The sequence below is a fragment of the Gambusia affinis genome, linkage group LG15, assembly GCF_019740435.1.
Source record: "Gambusia affinis linkage group LG15, SWU_Gaff_1.0, whole genome shotgun sequence".
NCBI lineage: Eukaryota > Metazoa > Chordata > Actinopteri > Cyprinodontiformes > Poeciliidae > Gambusia > Gambusia affinis.
In genome coordinates this window covers 17,393,197-17,416,237 of record NC_057882.1, presented here as the reverse complement: position 1 = coordinate 17,416,237, position 23,041 = coordinate 17,393,197, and the positions used below count along the sequence as shown (strand labels likewise).

General features: G+C 41.6%; 1 protein-coding gene across 20 annotated transcripts in view; it reads right to left on the bottom strand.

Annotated features, from left to right (window-relative positions):
• spns2 (spinster homolog 2 (Drosophila)) overlaps positions 1-13,357 on the bottom strand; it is an 82,612-nt gene extending 69,255 nt beyond the window's left edge. For 5 of the 20 annotated variants that reach the window (XM_044140850.1, XM_044140852.1, XM_044140854.1 and 2 more), the window contains exons 1-2: positions 13,042-13,355; positions 8,957-9,554 (exon numbers count right to left, since the gene is read on the bottom strand). In XM_044140850.1, the coding sequence (XP_043996785.1) occupies positions 8,957-9,188 (232 nt within the window). In that variant the 5' untranslated portion in view covers positions 9,189-9,554; positions 13,042-13,355. Of the gene's footprint in view, positions 1-8,956; positions 9,558-13,041 lie in introns of those variants that run through there. The other 15 variants (XM_044140866.1, XM_044140859.1, XM_044140863.1 and 12 more) reach the window with 8 other exon arrangements.
• Positions 13,358-23,041: the final 9,684 nt, after the last annotated feature.

Genomic DNA, 23,041 nt, shown 5'->3' with positions numbered 1-23,041 from the left:
CGTCATGTCACTCCAACGTTATTTAAAGAGATTTATTTTTTTTAAAACCAACCTCAGGGATTGATCTTTGTATACTTTGTGATCATCTGGGGTGCTGTAATCCTAAAGCAAACTCGGTGAAGGAAACACATCCTCCCTCTCTCTATATCAACACACTCACACACACTCCTGTCATGACAAAGGAGAGGTCAGTGATTATCAGACTGACACTTACCTCACATGTCAGAGATCAGTGGGGGACTTGAGGAGGGACTGACAAGTGGACTCATCAGAAAAAGGAAGTACAAACTACATCAAACCTAAATATTTAAACCAAAAGATAATGAACAGTTCGTTCACACGGCCCAACAAGTTGTTGCCTAACGCTGGATGTTTGTTGAACAATCATTGTGCTGTAATCAACACTCACAAGTACAACTTTTTCATAGCTCTCTTGCTGCAGTCATTAAGCCAATCAGTCAAACAATTTCCCCTTTATCAGTTCTCAATGATCAACAGGGAAATACCTTAAAATGAACATGCTCATTAAATCTATTTAAATATTCCAGCTTTGCATATTTATTCAAGCCTTTTTCCTTATTATGCTTCCTTGAACAGGTTAGGGTTGGCCTATGATACTAAATACTAAACATGTTCATACTTTTCTTTCTCTTGTTTTTTTAGTATGTGTGTCGTTTTTAGAGGCACTAGAGACCCAAATGAAAGTACAACAACATTCAACTCGTGAATTTTGCATAATGGGTCTGCTTTAATTTCAGCCTAAATAAGACAAAATTTGAGAATGCATTCTTTGACAGATAATTGGGGCTCATATTGCGCTGCAGTCATTTTTCAGGTTAAAGTATGCAGTTCTGTGTCCGTCTCCTGGCACCACGACGTTCCATGAAGCCGCCAGTCTGATGCTGAAGCTGCTGCGAAGAGTCATTTCTATGAAACTCAAAGACTAAAAGTGGCATATCATCCTATATTATTTAATAAATGGATGCAGTGGTGTGAACAGAGGAGGCGGCGTCACACTCGCATACGGTTGTTTGTGATCTTGCATTAATATCCCTCTAAAAAGCAGTCAAGGAACCAAATCGGCATGTGCAAAGCCCTGCGGTTACCAACAACACTGAGGTTGCTCAGATGAATCCATGCTGTTGGTATGTGGTGTGTTAGCACACGCTAATATAGCTCTGTCAACATCTCCTGTGGGACTTTTCGGATTACCAAAGAGGAACAGAGCATCTTATTTTGTGCTTGAAAGGACTTTTTGCCTCATTTGCCCCTCAGTCAGTCTGCTGTGTGCCCCGCAAACAACGCCGGATAAAATTATCCTCTTAACACAATGTAACGTGTGGAAAGCCCCTCAGAACTGCGATGACCTTAAAGGAGGAAACGACAGCCATAACGACAGCAGCGGCGGCGGCGGCGGTCTTGAAGTGACCGTCGGCGAAGCCAGAAAGCGCTGCTTTTATGGCAGCCGGGGTCACGGGGTGAAAAGCCGCTGCGATGGAAAGCGCCTCTGCTTGATGGCAAAATCTGGAGCAGCCACATGAAAGGGCCTCCACTGGCCCAGGAAGAAGTTCTGCCTAATTCCACTGGTTACTATTACAGACGTCTGCTAAATCGGAGCCCAAGGAACACACAGACTGTTTTCTCACAGTGGCGGCACGCTAGGTTACAAACATAAAGAGTTTAGTGGAATATCTGTGGGAAACCAGTCTGGAAAAAGTCCAACTGGTAGGAAGTCATGTCGGTTTTAAAAGAGTCTTACTTTAACAAATGTGGCCTTTTTAAAAAAAAATTTATTCATTTTTTGCTGTTAGTAGTGAAATCATAAGCATTTAAGTACAGTAAAAAAAAAATAAAAATAAAAATAGCTGAAGAGAATTTTAGTTGTTTTATTTTTCCTTTTTTTTTCAAACAGCAAATGGAAAAAAAGGGCAAGGCAACCTTATAAAGTAAATTACTAGAGACCCCCCTCCATCTTTTTAATGTCTCAGCTGTTGTTTGGGGGGCCAGGAGGACCTTTAATGTGAACGCTATAAAACAAGAGAGGGTGAAATTGGGGAAAAGAGTGAAGGGTGAAACCCCCGTCTCTGCTCCAGCTCCAGCAGAGCGAAAGAAACAACCCTCCGAAAACCCTCTGTTACATTCAGAGCTTCCTGTTACCGAGAGGATCCAATGTGTTATGTTCCCAACGGCAGATACAAAAAATAACAATAATAATCAGAATAATAGTAATGGGGGTGTCACACAGTAGCATCATTATCTACTTTTGGATCCGAGTCGATCTGATTTATTCACAAATTTCCCCGACGAACACCTACGCCACGTTAACTTCTCTTCTTCTGTGGTCTCAGTGGAACTGAAAGCAGAGGAAGAGTCTCGCTTGGGACCAGGCAGCAGTCAGAGGAGAGCACCAGAATCTTTCTACATTTGTGTCATATTACACCTACAAACTGCCAGGTGTTTTTCTTGCCATCTTATGTGATAGATCGAGATTTTTTTTTTTTTAACAAATAAAAAACCTTAAAATGGAGGTGAAGCTGTTAAATTTAAACGCTTCAAAACAAAACTCTGTCTAAATCCAGCCGGGCGATCAGATGAGAACAAAACTGAATATTTTGTTAGGTATGCCGTGGTATGTGGTGTGGGTAAATGCAAGTGCAGCACAAACTAGCAGTCGGCATTTATCGTATATCGTAATCTTATATTGTGAAAAAGAAGAAATTTAAGAAAAAAAAAATCTAAGTGAGAATGGTAACGCAGAGGAAGGCCTCGGCCGACGCAAACACCGACTATTAGGAGGCACAAACTAAACTGGACGAAGGTAATGGGAATTAATCTGACTAGCCGGTCAGACAGGATAGATAGCTGATTTTTTTGGGGGTTTTTTGTACACTTACAAAAGAGCTTGTCTTAAGAGGATTACAACCGCAGGCTCATCTGTGTCTAAAGGTAAGACACAGGTTCGCATGCAATGACCCCGCACGCGTCCCGTAGCGTGTGACTGTGCGTTTTGGAGGTATTCCTCACGTGAAAACACTTCACTTTAACATGCCAGCACAAGTGTTAATCTGCTACTCCCCAATATTCCCTCCCCAGCACACATTAGGCAGCAGTCGGTACCCCACAAACTGGCCCTCGGGCGAGGCGGCGGCGAGATTTAACTCGCATCAGGGCTTATTTACTTAAGGAGCAAATAACTTTAAGTGCAGCATGTCTGCCTCCCGTGTCCTCATATTCTCTGAAGAAAAAAAACCCAACAGCTAATCCCCGCTTTATGATAAGCTGTCGAGGAGCCTGGACTGTCTGCTATCGGGACCGACTCCAGGATTTAAGGTTTCAAAGCCACCTCAAATTAAATTAAACACACAGTGCTCCCTTTAAAACCTCAGAGCTCTTAGAGAACAGGAACACAAGTGGCTGTGGGCCGAGACAACTTCTTTTGGGTGACCCAGCCAGGCCACCATAACTCCTCATTCCTCATGCTCAGTCCTGCTCAGCCGGAGCTCCGACGGCGTCTTTTCCTCACCATTTGCATTTTGAAAACGGGGCAAGAAAGGAAGCGACTGACCTCGGACGTCCCCAGACACTTCCCTGTTTCTGCCTCGTCTGTATTGCAGACGGCTGTGAAACGCCCCCTCTGAACGGGCTTGTTTGACCCGACCCGGAGCGCCCACTCAGTCCAACCCGAGCCTGAAGTCCGACTCAGAGCTTGTGGCTTTCATTCCCGGCCTCCTTCACTGTTCCTGAAATCCAACAGTGGTCTCTTTTGCAGCTGTCCACACTTGGATTTGGCCCATTGCAGTAAGTGTGTCTGAGCAAAACCAGGTCTCTGTGCAAATGCCAACTCCACAACAGCAACCAGTGGAAAGTGAGGAAATCTGAAGCCTTCGCAGCCTGTTGAAGACCGTAGCTCACCGCGCTACATTACAGCAAGCAGGCAGATATTAAAAATCATTTTAAAGAAGAAAGTAATGTTAGAAGTAGTCGGGATGAGCGGCTCAAACGATGCTCTGCAGGAATCTGTAATTTGTCAGAATTTATGATCAAATGTGATGCAGATTTTGTTTTTCTCCTCACTAGCGCCATGCTGAGATCTCCCAGCCTCGGTAAGCAGCAGCTTAACTCTCAAATAATTACAATGTTTTTGAAGCTGCGGCTCCCCTTCCTCATAAAGTGTGTCCCAAAGTCTTCACACAAAGCGTGGCAGTAAATCTATCCAGAACCAGTTCAAAACAACCTCCGGTTTAAAAAAAGAGCAAAATAAAATAAAAAATAAGGCATTGTGACTTTGCTCTCTTGTGGTTCCTAAACCATTATCATCGCTGAGTGACATATTTGAATCACTGGGTATCTGCAGTGTGTGTGTGTGTGTTGCACACACACACACTGCAGGGATTAAAAGCACAATCCTGTTGTGTTTTTGTTTCCTAAAAAAAAAAAAATGTGTGCTGACAATAAAAACACAGCTGGAATCCCACTACCGGATTGGAAAAGAAAATTATTTAAAGACCCATCGGAAAAACAGTTCACAATTCTGTTTTGTTTGCATTTGAGTCGATGACATCACAAGAGGCAATTTTGCCAAATCTTACAAGACATTTCACGCAACGTCCTCCCTTACATCCCGAACATTTTGCCTCATAACACAGTTACACATTTGAAGAAGGAATTAGAACAAAAACACTTGAATAAGAGGAAAACTGGTTGACTTCTGCCTTTTTTGCGACCTTTGATGATGTCACCGAAGGCTTCCTGTAGGCAGTCTTTGGAAAGGCTAGATTTCGGCTTTATTAAGTAACAACTTACAACAGAAATGAAAAACAAAAAAACTAAATCCTGACATGCCGTGTTGCTGTACAGCTGACACTGAGTTTTACCGAGTTCACAGAAAACTCCGGACGGCAGCTTTAAAGATCTAAGTCATGGCGTTGCTGCCCAACACCGGTAGGTGCAATTTTCCCATCATTGTTGTGGTTCAGAATGGCCGTGCTCTCCAGAATGGTCACCGAGTGTCTCTGTGACAATGCTTCAGTGATCCCCACACGCTACACTAAAGGCTGCTGGTACAAAGACCTTTTGACGCTGATGTTGTAATGATGGGTGTGGGGGGCATCGCTCTGGTTCAGCTCTGCCAGCATTCAGCGTCCGCTTGCCACAGCAGCAGCCGGCCCCTCCTCTCACACGTCCCATCATGCATTCAGCCACTCTTGAAATGCACTGGAGAGTCTTCGTTTGTGCGCGTGAGTGTGTGTGTGTGTGTGTGCACTCATCCCTGCTTAATTGACATTAAGATCTATGAGACGGGGCAGGTGCTCCGGGTACCTGCTCCGGAGAGCGGGAGAAGTAGTAGGAGGCAGGTTGGGGAGAAACAAAAGAAATCGTGCGCACGTTTGTTAGCTGGCTCTCACCGGCTAATTATTGCTGCAGCACAGCTCACGCTGCAGGACAGACACACTTGAAGAGGAGAGGAAAATTCTGCAGACAATGTTTTGTGTGCACTAGCTGCTGTTGGATGCACACGGCTGCTGGTAATCGCTCTGTGTGTGTTGGCCGGATGCACATGCTGCCCGTGCTAAATGCAAAAACGGTCCAGCAGCGTTCAGGTGGCGGCGTTTGGGAGGAGACCCCCACGGCCGGCCCACACCACTGCGCACGGTCTCTCTGCACAAGGCCAAGTTGCTGAATCCATCATCTCCCCCACCTCCCTTTCACCCCACCATTAGGGGGTGAGGAGGGGACCGGCTACCCTTGAAGTCTGATTGGCCACCCTGCCTGGTCACCCTCACCTGAGCTGTCAGTTAGTTTGTTCATATAATATGTTTTATTGCATAAATGCTCCTTTTGTTGTTTTACAACCACCATTAACACTTTTTTTGTTTCAAATTCTTTTTTAAAAAGTGAGAGATTGCAAATTAATTAATATTTACATGTAAATCCATGAGCTTATAGCCAAGCGGCTAATTTCCTTTTAGCCCTTTTGACAAGCTACATGTGACATTTCACAAGACAAAGAAAAAGCAGCCTCAGACTACAGCACAAGAAAAAAAAACTTTTCATAAAGAAGAAAAGGAGGTAAGTAAACAGTTGCTAGCCATTTTTAAGTTGATAAAGAGCTGCATGCAGTTAAGCTATGCTAAGCTAAACATGCTAATCGTGTGACTAGAAAAATTAGCTAGTGGCCTGAGCCACTGTATCAAACAAATCTACTGCATAGCAGCTAACAGATCCATGTGTTTTGTTTGGGTAAATAAATAGTTTTATTATTCAACTTTTGACCTGCTGCTGATTGTAATATAAGACTACTCCAGTATCGACTCGGTTCGATTGGGGATCAAAATTGCAACATTTATTACATTTTTAGCTGCTGCTGTTCGCCTTCACAATGGACGGAGTAAAACGATCCAAAATCTCTTCGCCCCCTCATTGGCCTGTGGTGGCGCTGCACCAAGAACTCTTGAAGACTACAACATCAAAAAAACCTCTGAAGGAGGCATCAGCACAACGTTCTTCATCTTCACAAAATCTAAACAAAAATGGAGCAGGGTCAGAGGTCTAATTTAGATGAAATTGCATTTTTAGTGCGTCACCCTTGTGCTGTTTGTGCCACTGCTTGGCTGTCCTGAGAAAAATAAATCTAGACACGCCCCTGTCCACCACGCTCTCTGGCCCTCCTCCCTGCTCTCACTCATCCCTCATCTCCTCCTCGTCCCCGCTGACGTCTGGGGGGGGGGGATTCCCCCTCCACTGCAGAAGCGGGCTCATAATGAAAACGACGGCTGCTTTTGGGGGCTTAATAAGGGCTTCCCTCTGATCAAAGCATGAGGAGGTGTAAGGAAATCGGAGGACAAATTTGAGCCACTGACTCACCCTCTACTGAAGAGGGTTTTGTTTTTCTCTTCTGTGACCGAGTGGTGCTCTGAGATCCTAAGATTAGACAGCAGACTACTGCATGTTCGGGCCGCGCGGCTGAAACCATCTCAATAAAATGACCGTTCAGACTCCCTGACGCTTTGCTCAGGCGCAGTTCAGTTGACAGAACCGGACCTGAAGCCTTCGGGATGATGAGCTGAAGGCATGCAGCTGTTTAAAGTGTGCAGGTTTTCCAGAGTGTCTGATTGACGTTTCTTGGTTCTGCCAGACCCTACAGTGGAGAAACCCTCCAATTACAGCACGAGTGTCAATTTAGACTATTTCTGGCCTCTGGATGGATTTTTTTACTTTTTATTTTTAGCCACCCCTCCACCCGACCACAATTCAAGAATAAATTAGGACAAAACTAAACCAAAACCTTCAACAGTTGTGTATTTATATGTTATCAATCAAATCAAAGCCGTTTGTATCTGTACACTTGCAAATGACATCAATGTAAAAATATGTTTGACATTATTTTATTTTAAGGAGCACTCACTGAATGCAGAGAGAGCTACTTATTATTATTTTAACCATTTGTTAAAGGGGCTTTTTCAATACATTTTGTCACACCTTTTTGGACATTCTTTATTTTAATAAGTCCCAAAATAAAAATGAGTTTGACACCCCTGACACTACAAACACATTGAGGTATCTGGTCAAGAGAGGAAAAACATCATGATTTTTCACCCACATGCAAAGTACTGGAAAAGTAACACTACACCTCAACCCTAATAAACCGTCCCGTCTATGGTGGTGGCAGTATGATGCTGTGGGAATGTTGTTTTTTTGGGGGGGAGATTAGATGCTACACTGGATTTGGAACATACAGCCAGAGTTACGATGAGATGGTGTTACACCAAAGCGTATTCACGTGTCACAGTGGCCCAGTCAAAGTTCAGACCTCCATTCCATTGAAACTGTGTGGCAAGGAATGAAAATGAGTCCTTCACGTTCATCATTCCATCCAATCTGACTGGCCTTAAACTATTTCGTGAAGAGAAACGGACCAAAAATCTGATTTCTAAATGTCTGTGTCGTATCTGTCACATCAAATCTGAACAAATGCATCAACGTTTATAAATGGCTGTAAGAATGACAAAATGTCAAAAAGGTTTAAGGCACCACTTAAATGTGTTATGTGGTAAATTAAGTCCATGGATACAAGACTCCGGTAAATAAGTCAGTGAATAATATGTTTGCACTTCGACCAGGGGAGCGTGCCTTTGCACAGAACAGCCATGCACTGATGCTGCGGCAGTATTTTTAACCAATTCAGCGCCACGCTTCACCGATCAGAAGCATTAATATTCAACCCAACAACATCGGCTGATTACTGTCCATGAAGTAAGTGGGAAATCTGGTGTAAATTATAACAACAAGGGCGAACAATTCGAAATGCATCTGTCGTGAGAAGTTTATTCTGAACTCTAAGAAAAGTAAGAACATCCACTGAACTTGAGGAGGACAGGCCGAATGTATGGCAGCATCAAATCATCTTTCATGTCTCCAAGAAACAAACGGGGGATCATGATTTACTGTCATGTTACCGGCGGATGAAACTGGTCTGAAAGATGAGCCCACTCACACACACACACACACGCACGCACGCACAGTGGCTCCTAACGGTGTGAAAGCATGCAGTCGGGTTCGTGGGCGGTCGGAGAGCTGATCTCCTTAATTGATCGATTTTCAATCATCTGACATCCCGTTTGTCACAAAAACAAATCTTTACTCTCGGACGTTTTGTTGAGCGATAAGGAGGGCGCGTATCTGTTTGATTCAATCAGCCACTCTGCAGCAACAAGACAGGCACCAAAACAGGGGATGGCCCATTGTTCCGCCCGTCTCCGCTGAGGTGAAGCTGGTTGCGCATGGAGAGCCGCTCACTGACCAATTAGAGCGCAATCACTATAGCAAATAAACTAAAGAAAGAAAGAAAAAAAATACACTGCCTTCACATAAGGGAAACCTGATGCAAACTCAATCTCATATACTAAGTGTCTAATTTTATTTTATCTTATTTAAAGTAATAAATCATATCTCTTACCAGCCACTGTGGATCTGTCCATGTAATTGAGGACGTTCCCAAAGCTGAGGATTCCCGCAGCGACAGCCGGCGTGCGGTACCGGCGCAGCGCGGCGCGGAATTTCTGGCCCGGTTTGCAGGAGTGAAGGTCCGGGCTGGGCTTCAGTCCGGGGCTCATGCTGCCCGACAGCGTGCGCACCTCGTCCGAACTACTACAGCCCTCGATCTCGCATCCGTCGCTCTCCACGCACATGATTTTCTGGCACGGAAGATCCAGCGGAGAGTGTGAGAGAGAAGGTGTGAGGGGGGAAAAAATAAAATAAAATAAATAATAATAATTAAAAAATAATAATAGTTGAGCCGGGCAGAGCGAACGCGGAGCGGTGGTCACTGAGTTCGGCTGAGATCAGGTGTTGTCTTCGTGGTGGAAGCGCAGGATCGTGTCCGGATCATATTTTTCTGGTTGTGGACGGTGACGGACGGCTGAGCGCTCCTTAGTTTCTCTCTCTCCGTCTCTCTCTTTCTCTCTCTCTCGCTGTAGTGGACGGGTGTGGCCTGGCTCTGATAGCTCCTCCCCCGATCTGCCTGCGGATGGCGTTGCACCTGATTCCTGAGGATGCTGCTGGGACATCGGCATGACAATGGTGTGGTTTTTCTCAGCAGTATTAAACAACTCGGAAGTCATTTCATTTTTTTCATTTTTTTCTCATCTGCTACAAACCCACACCGTATTTTACAATTAAATGATGGTTTTTAATGCTGCTGCTGAGTAACTGGGTAGGTCACAGATGTCACGGAGGTGCGACTCAGTAAATTAGAATTTCATAAAAACGCCTCAAAATCAGAAATGTATTTATAGCAAATAGCTTATAGTTTTTTTGTTTATCAGACAAAGAAACCTGGGTTTGCAAAATTCAGTTTTCAAATAATGATTTCATTTTAGAAATGATTTTGATTAGGCCATTCCAAAACCCTTTTTTTTTTTTTGGTCTTTCTCATACCAGAGCGTGTCAATCCGATTTTAGTAAAAAACAAAAATTGACAAAACCACTCTAAAACCTTATTTTATATATATATATATTATTGATAACTAGTGTAGTAATCCACCTCTCTATATATTAGATCACAATTTCAATCAATAAATCAATCAACTTTATTTTTATGCCATGTGGTAGTGTTGGTTACCATAAGTTGAGTCAGACGAGAAACTTTACATCGACGCACAATAAATATAAAAATAACACAATTACAAATAAATACTTTCATATATTAAGTTATATAAATTTGAAAGAGCATCAGGTTATCTTAATCTGATATTAAAAACAGTTTCCTTGATTTAGAACATTTAAGCGCAACAACAAAAGCAAAAACATTTCTGTCAGGATCTTTGTCACAACCCTGTTGTATTCTGGGGGACATATATTTACAAAATGTCGCTGATTGATCCAGGTAACATATGTAACCACTCTTTTTCCCCATATCGTGAAAAACTCCCACAGGCCTGAACAGGTCACCAGTCCACATCAGAACAACTTGAAACTAGTGTGAATACCTCCTGTTTGTCTGTTTCTGCAGAATCCTTATTTTTTATTTTTTTTAAATGCTGCTTACGTTACATTTGTAAACAGTTTTGCAAATACTGTGAATGGGTGATATTTATTCCACCTCAAAATTTATAAATGCATTTTGGATCTGTGTCTTGAGCAAAGATCCAACCATTTTTAGTTTACTGGTAGAGTTCCAGGGGTGGTTCTAGAGAGGGCCCAGCAGGGGCCAGTGCCCTTGTAGGACTACTCTTGGCCCTTTGTAAGGCCCCTGTGCCAAAGGCAGAGTGAGTAATCGGGAGAATCGGTTGGATTCCCGCCGGGCCGATCCATTTGTGGACCGGTTGGCGCTGGGGAAAAATCATGACAGTTGAATATGTATCTTAGCAGTGGCGCTTTCTCTAATTTGATCTGCTCCTTTACGAGATGGAACCGGCATTTTGGGAGCCACAGTTTGATGAAAAACACCCCTGAAAAGCTCACAGTTGGTTGAGTCCACTTTGATAGTGCAACATGGACCAAAAGTATCGGTGGAATGGACAAGCAGGCAAAGAAATTACTGGACTGGGTAATTTCTTACCCAGTCCAGTAAGACTGGACTGGGTCTTACTGGACTGGGCGTACACGTGGACGCCTATTTCATAGACGTCCACGTGTACATTTTACCTTACAAAAAATATAGCCTTGCTTGGGGCAGAATCTAACAAAACATCAAAGAGAACCACGTGCAAATATGATCAAGTTAGCAGCACCAAATAAAAAAAACAAGGGATTGGATCCTCCTGAGGGGCAGGGCTGATGGGAGATGAGATCATTCCCCCCTTCAGCTCTAAACATCACTCCTTTTAATCCAAAGTGAATTAAAATGAGGGCTTCATCTAGATCAGAGACAAAGCACTAAAAAGCACCATGGAATACCATTAATGTACGATTACTTTCCCCATGAAAAGCTGGGATCCACAGCTCGTTTGGCGTGAATAAATAAGTGTTAGCACATGCTAAAAAACCTGAAGAAACATCAGATTAAAGCCTGCAGTAACTGAGCTTGGGGCTTTTTGCTCAGACAGAAGTGCAGCTGACAAGTACGCTCTTTGTACTTGTCAGTATAAAGAGCATCCTTCTAATGTAGACGTTGTAGTCTACATTAGACGTTGTAAACAACACATGTGAAAACCATCCAGTTCACTGTTGTGTTGTGCATCGTACAGTTTTTCTTAAAACTCGATCTGGGTATTGTTTTTAGATCTTCCCAGCGACATTCACGATAGTCTGAGGCTCCGTTATGTTATCTATTCCTGCATTTATGTTCAAGCTAAAATCAAGCCTTCAACATCCCTTTTTTTATAATATTTTCATATTTTTATGTCTGCTACATCCACGGGTGGAATCAGTCTACGAGTCCAGAGTTAAACCCAGTGCATCACAATGTTTCCAATTTACTAGTGGAATCAGGATTGCTTATCAACTTCAATATCCTGGTTGTCTGTGGGATTTCCTGCACTGCTCGCATTGCAAAGCTGTTTGCACAAAAGATAAGAGCATCTGCAGAGAGTGATCAGATCAACAAATGCAGCGGAGTCAGTGAGTCAAGAAAGAAGCCGGACAAATACTGTTGCCGAAAACTGAATTTGTCTTTGGTTCTCGAAAGGGTTGTGCGTTAGAGAAAAATGGTAAAAACCTAGTAAAAATCTTAAGTAATTCTTACAAAGTTTAGACATTTTTTGACTAAAATTGATTCATTTGATTATTAAAAAAAGACCCAAGCAAATATAGCAGAAGAAGAAATTTGTGCTTGGTAGACTTTTTTTGGCAAGAAATATCATACAATTGAAAAGCCTGTTTTTCTCCCTTCGATAAGAAGCATGAATTTGTGGGTTCAGCAGCTGAGTTGAGATTGATTTTTGGTGGGGAAAGTGTGATGATATGAAGCACCACTCCTTTCATTATTATTAGTAATAATAATAATAATAATAATAAACAAAGGTTACCACCACTGAAGCAATCCAATGCCTCCATTCGTAGGAACCAGAGTCTAGCCTCCAAGATTAATCAAAGGCTGCCATTTTCTCCACAGTGGAGAAAATGGATTTGCTTAATTGACCTCTATAGGGCTTCGGTCAGAAAGCACGCAGGTCATCAGATGTTAAAATGGGTTTACTGAAGAACTGTCATTTACAACAGTGCATATATACATAGTGAAGCAGTTTCTGAAAATACAGAAACAATAAATAAATAGAGTTCCAACTTACTGTTGCGATAATATAAATATAAAAATTAACACAAGTGCGTAAACAGATCTAAAACATCCGCTTTAATTCTCTATGTAAAGTGCTGTTTAAATTTGAATGATGCAGAAAAGTACCTGGAATCAATCTCCCTCCAACTGCCCAAATCTCAAGACTAACAGTTAAATATAAAGATAATTTCGATACTAAATCACAGCCATTAAGAGTAAAACAGACATCTAAAAACTACAGAAATATACCAGCAGCTAAGCAACGCTGTCGGAAGTGATAATTAACATCCACCCATTTATGTAACATAACTAATAGCACTACTCACATCATTAATGACCGCCGCTCCGCTTCAAACAGTAAACGGAAAACAAATCAACTGACAAACGTCAAGAAGAAGAAAAGAAACGGCACAAACCTCCTTCAAAATAAAAGGAAGGACTTCAAAATAAAAGCATAGACACGAGACGTCGAACTACTTGGAGAGTTATTTTACACCACTCAGCACTTTCGGGATCAGATTGTGCACGCTGTTTGCGCCAGAAAGATATCCAGCCACGCTGGCTGACTTGCGTCAAATGATGGGATGTACTCCCACAGCAGCGTGCCACTATACGCCGGTGTGCGGCGCGAATAGGAGGTGGCGAGCTGTTGGCTCTTCCGTGAACTACAAAGGTCCCTGTTTGGTAAATGAATATTTTGGTGACAGCCAGTTTCAAACCTCAATTACCCCACCCCCCTTCAAAAAAAAAAAAAAAAAAAGAAAAAAAAAAGAAAAAAAAAAAAGGCGACACAAAACAAGAGTTTGTGTCTAACCAATTAAGAAGCTGTTGGTTAGAAGCTGTGGTTGGAATTGGCGGAGAGGATTTGACAAGATTTTCATTGGCACAACCCACGTACTCTGCTGCTCAACCAACAAATACAATTCTCTTATAAATGTGGTACCGCTTAGAGAAATAAAAAGGCTTTCCAAGGGGTGTAAGACTTACTGCCAAGAAGCGTTGTTAAGGGAAAACACACTTCAGGAGAGTTGCAATGCATCTCGCCATCAACGTGTGTCTCTTGGAGCCTGTTGTGCTGCCGAGGCAGGGCAGGTTAATGGAGAGTTTTCTCAAAATGCATTAATGTTTTCCGAACAGAACAGGTCCCAAAAGTGCATTGGAGACCAGATGCTTTGGATAGGAAATAATAATTTTTCACGCACATCTGAAGCTGGTGACGCTGCTATTTTCAACAAATAAATACATTTACTTTTCTCTGCTAAGGTTAGTTACATTTTCATTATTGTTTTGATTTGACCTAAATTAAAGACACAATGTCTCATAAAAAAAAAGATTAATCAAATGGAAGCATGTAACTTTTGCATAAAATTCAGGATATTATAATACATTTATAATTTCTAAATCGAGAATCGTCTTCCTTAAAATGCATGTCAGACTTTAAATACTTTAAAACTTAAAAAAAAAAAAAAAAACAGAAAATCTTAAAAACACATTTTTAAATATAATACAGTGGCATAAATCTTTTCCCAAAGAAAGATTTACATCGTTGTCTGCATCAGGGATAAGAAGCTCGAATAGCTGGCAAGTCTGACTTCAGCATTACCACCAGCTAAGCCTGGATAAAACTTAAAATCCTGATCAAACATAGAAATTTTCTGAATCACAAGTCTCATGACAGTTCTTAACTTCAACACATTTACATTTAATCACAACACAACTGCTATAAACATGTATTTTCATCATCACACACAATGGCTGACTGAATCTTTGGTTAAATTTGTTACTAAGACATTTTGTGAAGTTAAACTCTCAAACTGTTATACATAATAAAAATGAGTTAATATATCATGTGATAGTGCAAGTGGTCCGAGCCTTTCAATAGAACGACAAATGGACAATGGATGGATTCCAACTTTCTCCTTACAGAACAACATTTTTAGATTCCTGTATTGCATTAACAAGGAGCCAACACGTCTCCTCTCCAAGGATTTCTTGAAGTATTCCCAGCACCAAATAGTTGTCCAAAAAAGCAATCTGTAAACCACAACTCATGACACTGAACTGGAACACAGAACAAGCACAAAATATTGTAGATTTATAGCCATCTCGTTTGAGTTTGCTGAAAGGCGGAAGGTATGTTTGGCTGTTTTACAGCCATCCCAAGGACGTTTCCTGCCATTTACCAAAAATTGCCCCCAAAAATGAGCCTTGCTCAATTAGTTAACCCAGTCAAAAGCAAATGGACACATAATAAAGAGAAAGATGAAAGGAAAAGGAGAGACAAAAAAGGGGAGAGAGGCTAAACGCTGGCATCAGAAAGCTGGACGGCTGGGTGCCTCTGATTGGCTGCAGGAGCTTGGCATTCAGAGGATATCAGGGTTGAATTTGGCATGTATTAGCATGCACCGAGTGAGTCTGCATTGTTTGATTTAGATTATACTGGGAAACCTCGTTCAACAGAATCTGCACAATTCCTTTGTTTCAACAATCATGCGCTTACATCCCAAAGACATTGGCACGTGAAATCTCTTTCCTTTGGATCTGTGAATTAGACCACAAAAAGTGCATCCTAAACCCGATCGAGGCTTCCAGACAACAATCCTGCAGAGGAAACCAAGAAAACGAGAGAACGCAGAAAGAGAGTAGGCAGGGTTGAAGTAGCTGGTGGCTCATAGGAGGGAGCCGCCGTGGTTGTGTCTCCCTCTGTGAAGCCCACCCCGCCACCCTCTGGCCCCCAACACAACACTTTCTTTGGCTTGTGTTTGATATGCTGCTCATGTCGGTGGGATCCTGTTTGCTTTTCCATAGCGCAGAATGGCTTCGGTGGGCCCAGGCCTATCTCTCCCTCTGTATTCTTCTCTGTGGCTCAGAGGCACCGAGTCGCAGCGCCAGCCTTCCTTCCTGTCTCTGCGCAGGGCCCAGGCCTGCAGTGCAGGATGGGAGATAACCTGCTAATCGCTGGCCGGGTGCAGCGCCTGAAAAGCGTGATAAAAGTCCGCCTTCTTCTGCCAGTAAAGTTTAAATATCCCACTAGCCACGTGTGTCTGTCAGCTGTGTGTCTATCAGCTGTTCCTCCGGTCTGCACCACTTCCAGCCCACAGAAACCTCCAGACCTTTTTTTTTGTCTTCCCTTCCTTTTAGGGAACAGCTAATGGTTAAACCAAGCAAATAGACAGACTTTGCTTTTGTTTAACACTAGCAGGGTGCCTCATTCTTTTTAAACTATTTTCTGATTTATATTTTTCATCATAAATCTAAAAACAAAACAAGTGGACTGAGAGGAAATATAACATCGCCAAAATATTGAAATATGTGGCCCTCCTATTGTCTCTATCAGCCGTGTTTATGAGCATAAACGTTTTTCCTTCCTGTACCAAGAAGCAGCATTTTCTTGGATCACTGTGTACATTTGAGGTCCACAAGGAGAGATCCAAGGACTCCATCTCCACCCTCGATGAAGGGAAAATCACCATCAGTTGGGCTTTTTACCACTCCGTCACGTAAGGTCTGTGGTATACGAACTGCAAAAACACAAAATCTTGCTGAGTAATTTGGTCTAGTCTCTAGTGTAAATATCCTAGGGTCAAGATTTGTTTGTAAGTTGATGGTGGATCCAGATGCAGGACAACAAAGGTGTGCAGGTGATGTTTAATGAAAAAATAAGGAACCAAAAAAATTTACAAAATCTACAGGAGACCAGGGCAGAAAACCAATAATAAAATAAATCCAAGGAAATATAGACAAGAAGAGACAAGGAGCAGCAGAACTGAACGGGGAGTAACTAGAGGAACCAGCAAGGAGTGACTGAAGAAGAGGAGCTTAAGTACTGCGGAAATAAAGAAGCGTGGCTAATGGCAAACAGGTTGCAGGTGTGAGTGGAGAGAGCAGACAGTAGACTGAGGAGAGAAAGATAAAACGACAGGGGGCGAGGGAGCAAACACTGGGGACTGGGAAAAAGATCTAACATAAGGAGTAACTGGACCTAAGAGACACAATGAGCTAGAACAGCAGAGAAATGAGAGAATTAAAGAAAAACAGAGACAAAACGGATCTGGCCAAAATAAGAAACACAAAATACTGAAACTAGAATAACCAAGTAAGCCAAAGTAAAACAAAAACACAGCTGATCTAAATAAAAAAAGAGGAACTAAGGAACACAGACATAAACAAAACCCCAAATCCAACCAAAAAACATAGGATCCTAAAAGTTCTCACACTTGAAATAAGACAAAACTAACTTAAAATAACCTTTCAGGAAGATACAAGAGCTCGCTTTAAGTCAATAATTCCTTAATACTGATGAAAAAAATACTTCATCCATTGGCAGACTCTCACTTATAACAAGACATTTTTCCCATTGTTTTAAGTGAAATAATCTCCCAATGAAACAAAGACGTTTTCATCAATATTATATAATTATTGACTCTCAACAAGCTCCTATGTTTTGCTGAAAAGTTACTTATACATCAGTTTTTTTCTTATTTCATGTGCACTAAGATATTTGCTCTAGAAAACTGACTCAAAACATTTGGTACGACATTGTGGTTTTGCAGTGTAAGAACATGGGAGCTTTACGTCACGTTGCGTTTCCTCAAGATCTGACTGTGGTCACTCCTCTGTGTCACCAGGTACTTCTGGTTGGATGACACTACTGTATTCATGACGTACTTTTGGTTTTTCTCGGTGTTGTGGATTGATTTTCAGTTTCAGTTTTGGTTCAGCTGTGAAGCACCTGATGCAGCTGCATGTAAAGAAAATCCTGTCACAAATCAGTCACGTTTTTCCAAAATGTTTACACGCACTGTGTAGATTTTTCTCACTGTCTTCGTTGGTTATTTCTATTTGTTAAATGGCAGAACGAGAGGCAGCTCTTTTTTTTTTTTCCAAGATTTTTTTTTAAATTATTATTTTCTTTAAATTCTTAAGTTTACAGTCACTTCCTAAGTACTTGGCAGCATTGCCTTTTAAACTGTATGACTTTGATTGACGTTTTCTTCCACAGCTTTGTCACAAGGTTAGTGGACAGCCTTGCTCGCAAACACCTTTTCAGGTCAAATTATTTCTCTAAATTATGCCTTGACTTTGTTGTCCTAAAACCACTAATTTTACGATGTGCTTTTTTTCTCATTAAATACCTGCTGTGCTTCAGTTTATTAAGAATTCGAGTTTATCGAGGTGGAGTCAGAAAATGTGCCTAAACGTGATGATATGGTCAAAATATTCACTTGTGCACAGAGTGTAAGTAAACTTTTGAATTTGAAGAAAGTAATAGAACAATCTCTCTAATTATTCTGCAATTTTATTAAACAGAATCCTTTTTAATAACCGTTCTGAAACAGGAAAGGTTTAATTTGATTTAATGTCAGACGGGGAGGAGGCTGGAAGGAGTTGTGTGTGTTTAATCTGGTTTTAATTGAATATGCTTACGTTCCAAAAAAGGGAGAATAAAAGCAAAGTGAAGGTCCTACAGTATCTATAAGCCTTCAGCTCGTCTCATGACTCAGCTGTTATCTTCACATATGCAGGAGACGCAGTGAGAGCATTTCACCCTCCTCGATGTGGGGTCTTTTTACTGGATCAGCTCTGTGTCTGCTCCCCCTCCCATACATTTGTTTTTGGAGCCGGAGCCGTCTGGGCTTTGCCCGGTCTTGAGGTGAAGGACCAACTACTCTGACCTTTCTGCGCCCGTCGTGACCCGGTGACCGTCTGTGCCGTCACCCGGCAGGTTTTGGGAGCAACTGCACACAACGGCCTTGGCGTTTGGCCGCCGAGGTTTGGAACAGATCCGAGGAGATGTCTCTGAATCAGAGGGGATGCAGGAGCTGAATATCTAAATTTATAATGGTCAGGGCCATCTTCTGTCTGTTTCTTTAATTATTTATTGGACATTGTCATACAGACTGGGTGCCTCAGCCCTGGGTCATCAGTCTCTGCTGATCGTTGCATGACGTAAAGCTAGCCCATGCAGACCTTTAAAATGGGAATGGCGAACACGCACCATTGCAAAAATTTTCACACCTTTTGAGCTTTTGTCATCTTGTCACATTACAACCTCAACCTTAGGTGAATGAAAATAAAATAGTGCCTTATTCTGAAGTGAACAGGAAATCATACGTCCAGATAGCCTTCAGACGTTATCATCAGTAAATGGTCCACCTGTGCGTAACATAATCTCAGTAACAACGCAGCTGTTCTGTGATGGCCTCAGAGGTTTGGTGTGGGTGTCGGGAAACCAACACAGAACATCGTACACAGCATCGGCCCAGTGGAAAAACTGCAGCGGAGGCATCATGCTGTGGTTCCGTTCGCACGCGTTTTTATCCAAGACGATGACTCTAAATGTACAGCAAAAGCGTCAATGAAAAACTTTACATCAGAGGTGTCAAACTCCAGTCCTCAAGGACAGCACAGTCCTGCAGTTTTTAGATGTGCTACAGGTACAAAACACTGGAAAGAAATGTGTAGATCAGTTCTCCAGAGCCTTAATTATTCTATTCAGGTGGTGCAGCAGAGGCACATCTAAAAGTTGCAGGACAGCAGCCCTTGAGGACTGGAGTTTGTAGTTTGCATAAAGGTGTATTCATATGCTAGAAAGTCCTAGTTAAAGTACAGGTCACGAATACGGCTAAGAATCTGTGACAATCTTAAATATTTATGCTTTTCCTTCAATCTGACTGACTTTGAACTATTTGTAAATAAGTATGTGCACATTTATACTGATACAGAAAATTGATTTGGTGTTTATGTGCATGCATGTCAGCATGGTGACCTTAATTAATCATCAACTGTTGAACATGCTTGAATAAAAAAAACAACAAAAAACCCCAATAATCTTCCATATTCCTGTTCTGACTACCACTAACAATTTATAAATGTTGTCAAGTTTAAATACCACTCAACTCTCCAGTCACGCATTCCTTCTAATCATCACTCCGTCACCTACACCCAAACCGTGGGCTTTCTGCAGTTGTCACTGCTAGATTACTTCAATATGATGGAACCCTCTTACTGTTTTTTGCTCATGATTTCCAGTAATACACAGCTCCAGAAGTATTATCATCTTTATGACATGCTGGAAATGTCAGATGATGTAATTGTCCAAATAAATGACAATTTATTTGGAGGGGTGGAGAAGGCCCTTCTGCCACGTGACGTCAGGGCTCTGCAGCAGTTTGCCTGCGATAAGAGCGCAGAACAACTTCACATCCACAAATGTGGTTTGACTCCTCTTATCACCGTTCTGTGGAAGGGTGAGGGCAGCGCAAACACTGTGCCGATACGTTGTCTCTTCCCCGACAGCGAAGTTCACGCATTGTTCACGAGCCATTTCTGGTCATTGATGATATCATCAACGCATTCTGATTGAGGACGACTCCCATGCTGCTCCGTCAAGTGATTGCGTCCCCGTCCCTGAGTAAATACCAGCAGGGCAGGGTCAGGCTCTCTCGCCTCGCTCCCGGCTCCATCACTCGTTCAGGCTTGTGCAATTTATTAGCCATTGTGACAGTTTCCTGTAAAAGCTGGGCTCAGCGTGACGGAAAAGGAGAGGTATGCAGACCAAGCGCTCTGAAACACGGATCACAATAGCCATTGTGTTTTAAGATACAGGTCAATCTCCATAATATTTTCCACATACCTTTTAGGGTGCGTGTGTGTGCGTTCTTGCTTGTTGTTCAGGACGTGGTGCCCAAATATTTCCCTCGGTGTGCGACGCAAACACATGGCTTCTTGGAAAATTACAAGCCTCAGGCTGAGAAGCTGGAAAACAAAAGGAAACACTTTTGAGCTCCACAATAGCAGGTTTAGTAATAAAATCAGGTTTAGTGAACTGCTCTAATCGGGAGTGTTTGGATGGAAAGATCGTAAATTATTCGGCACGAGATGTCCCCCAAGAGCACACAAAGCGAAATCAGCGTGTGCCACCCTGTCACGCATTGAAATTAGTAGCTGAGAGCGATAGGGATAATGACCTTTGACCTCCCAGGTTATTTCGCTCCCACACACACAATGCATGACATGCAGCTGTTGGAGCGAGAGATTCTGCAGTGCCGCTTGGGAAGCTGATTGACAGGCAGCTGTCACACCAACGTATGGAAATGTGCTCCCGTATTCCTTGATCCGTGGGAGACTTTACCAAGAGCAGCCGAGCCTCCGATAATGGACGCCAGCTCAGAATTACTGTCAGGATTTGGAAGTTAAAAAATATAAAACGTTGGTTGGTTGGTTTGAACTTTGGGACCAATTTATAGTTCAGGACTGTTGAGGGCTAAAAGTACCACAGTTCAATAAATAAGCCAGTAGGTAAACTAGCTTCATGCATAATTATTTAAACATTTTCAAAAATGTAGATTAGCAACGTCACAGAGCTGTAGGTAAAAGTTGAAGTATATGACTTTCATAAAAAAATAAATAAATTGTTAGTTTTTATTTTGTATTTTACATATTTATTAAAACTGTCACTATATTATGACGGATAATCTGTGAAAAAAAAATCAAGCTCCCTCTGCTGTCTACAGAAATAATCACAGCCAAGAGGAGAGTCTTAGTGCTGTCAATCAAGTCTGTGTATGTACATCTATGCAGATTGCTATAAAAGGAGGTGGAGGAGTTTGATCTTTTCACAGATTATCTGTCTCATATTATACTGTCACAATAGTTTTAATAAATATGTCAAGAACATGTATATTTTTATTATAGATGTTACTAACCAATCAGATGTCAGGGTGTGTTCAATAAACATATGCTACATTATTTCATAATTAGCTGTAGCACAGAAAATATGGAAGAATTAAATGAATCACTGAATAATCATGTACAATTTCCAAATCTTATCAATTCCAATTTGAATTAATTATTGAGTTTTTATGTGCATTTAAATAAATTTTTTAGATTTATGTAAGGCATAAATTCGTGTAATTCTGACAGTTTTATTTAAATATGTAGGGCCGTCTGGGAGATTTTGGCACAACATAGAATTATAAAACGGGGTTTATTCTGGTGTTGCCAACCCGTGAGATCTACCAACAAAATACCACAAGTTTAAGAATAAATTCTTAGGCTTTACATCTAACGGTTAACAATTAATCACAGAAAATAAGCGTAAACTAAACAAACCTGGCCGACGTCCAGGAGAGGCTAAATAATCCTTAAAGGTTGTGTTCTCTTCTCCTTTGTTGGTTCTCTTGTGTATTTCTTATATTTATTTTCAGTTTTCACATTTCTTTCTGTGGAGTTAACCCTCACAGTTTGTATGTAACTTAAATATAAACAAATTTAGCTTCTATAATTTACTACAGGGTGGCACAAAAGTTGGAATATATAACACTGTTACAAGATATATGAGGTATTTGTTGCACTGTTGCAGATTTGGCCCTTGATATTATGAGGAGTCTGTTATCTATCCTATCCAGTCATTTTATTACTATTTTCATGGTGTCCAAAATATCATTCAACAAAAAAAAAGACTGCATCTCTGGGATATAAATATGTAAATATATACAAGTTTTTTTAAAAACACAAGACAAATTAAGTGCGCAGTCCTAACAGTAGCTTGCACACACATTTCTGCCTCAAGTTGTTAAAACTGTAACAGCTTGAGGCAGAAAATATGTGCAGCAGTTTGCAGATGCTGCAGCTGCTGTTCAATAAGTTGATGGAAATGGTGTGAGGGGTCTCTGACGACTGCAGCCCCCTGTTCCTAGAGCAGGTCTGAAAACAGATACTGGACATAAATCCTCATTCCAAGGAATCTGATGTTTTCGGTTCTCTCTACAGCACTGATGCTAAGGGGTGGTCAGGTCGGGACCTCTAGAAGTCAGCAGTTACCTCCACGAATCACTAGTGTCCTCATGAATTACAAATTTAATGATCTGGTTTTTGTTTTTTATTTTCATTTGTGGCCTCAGAGTTGGGCGTTACCAGTTTTAACAAAAGTGGGCTGAGCACACAACCTTGTGGCACCCCACCTCCCACACTCTCCAGCCCCCAGTCTGTGGTTGTAGTTTAACAGGAAGACGTGAGCAGCAACAAACATGATGTATCCAGCAGCAGTCACTGGCAGAGTTCAAAGAAATTTGAAGATCTAAGAAGGAGAATTCACTCTTGCATCATCATGTGGATGACAAAGTCTCTTTTTATCCATTTTTAAAACCTCCAGTGATGCTTAGCTCATCTGGAATATGACACATCACTGAATCAAACATTGCTTTATTTAGTAGAATATATCAACAAGTTTTCACTGGTCTCTCTATTTTAAGAATTGGTTCTGTTCCTTCTGAAACCTTCCTTTATGACTAACGGATGAGGTTCCTGATTCCTGAGGAGTAT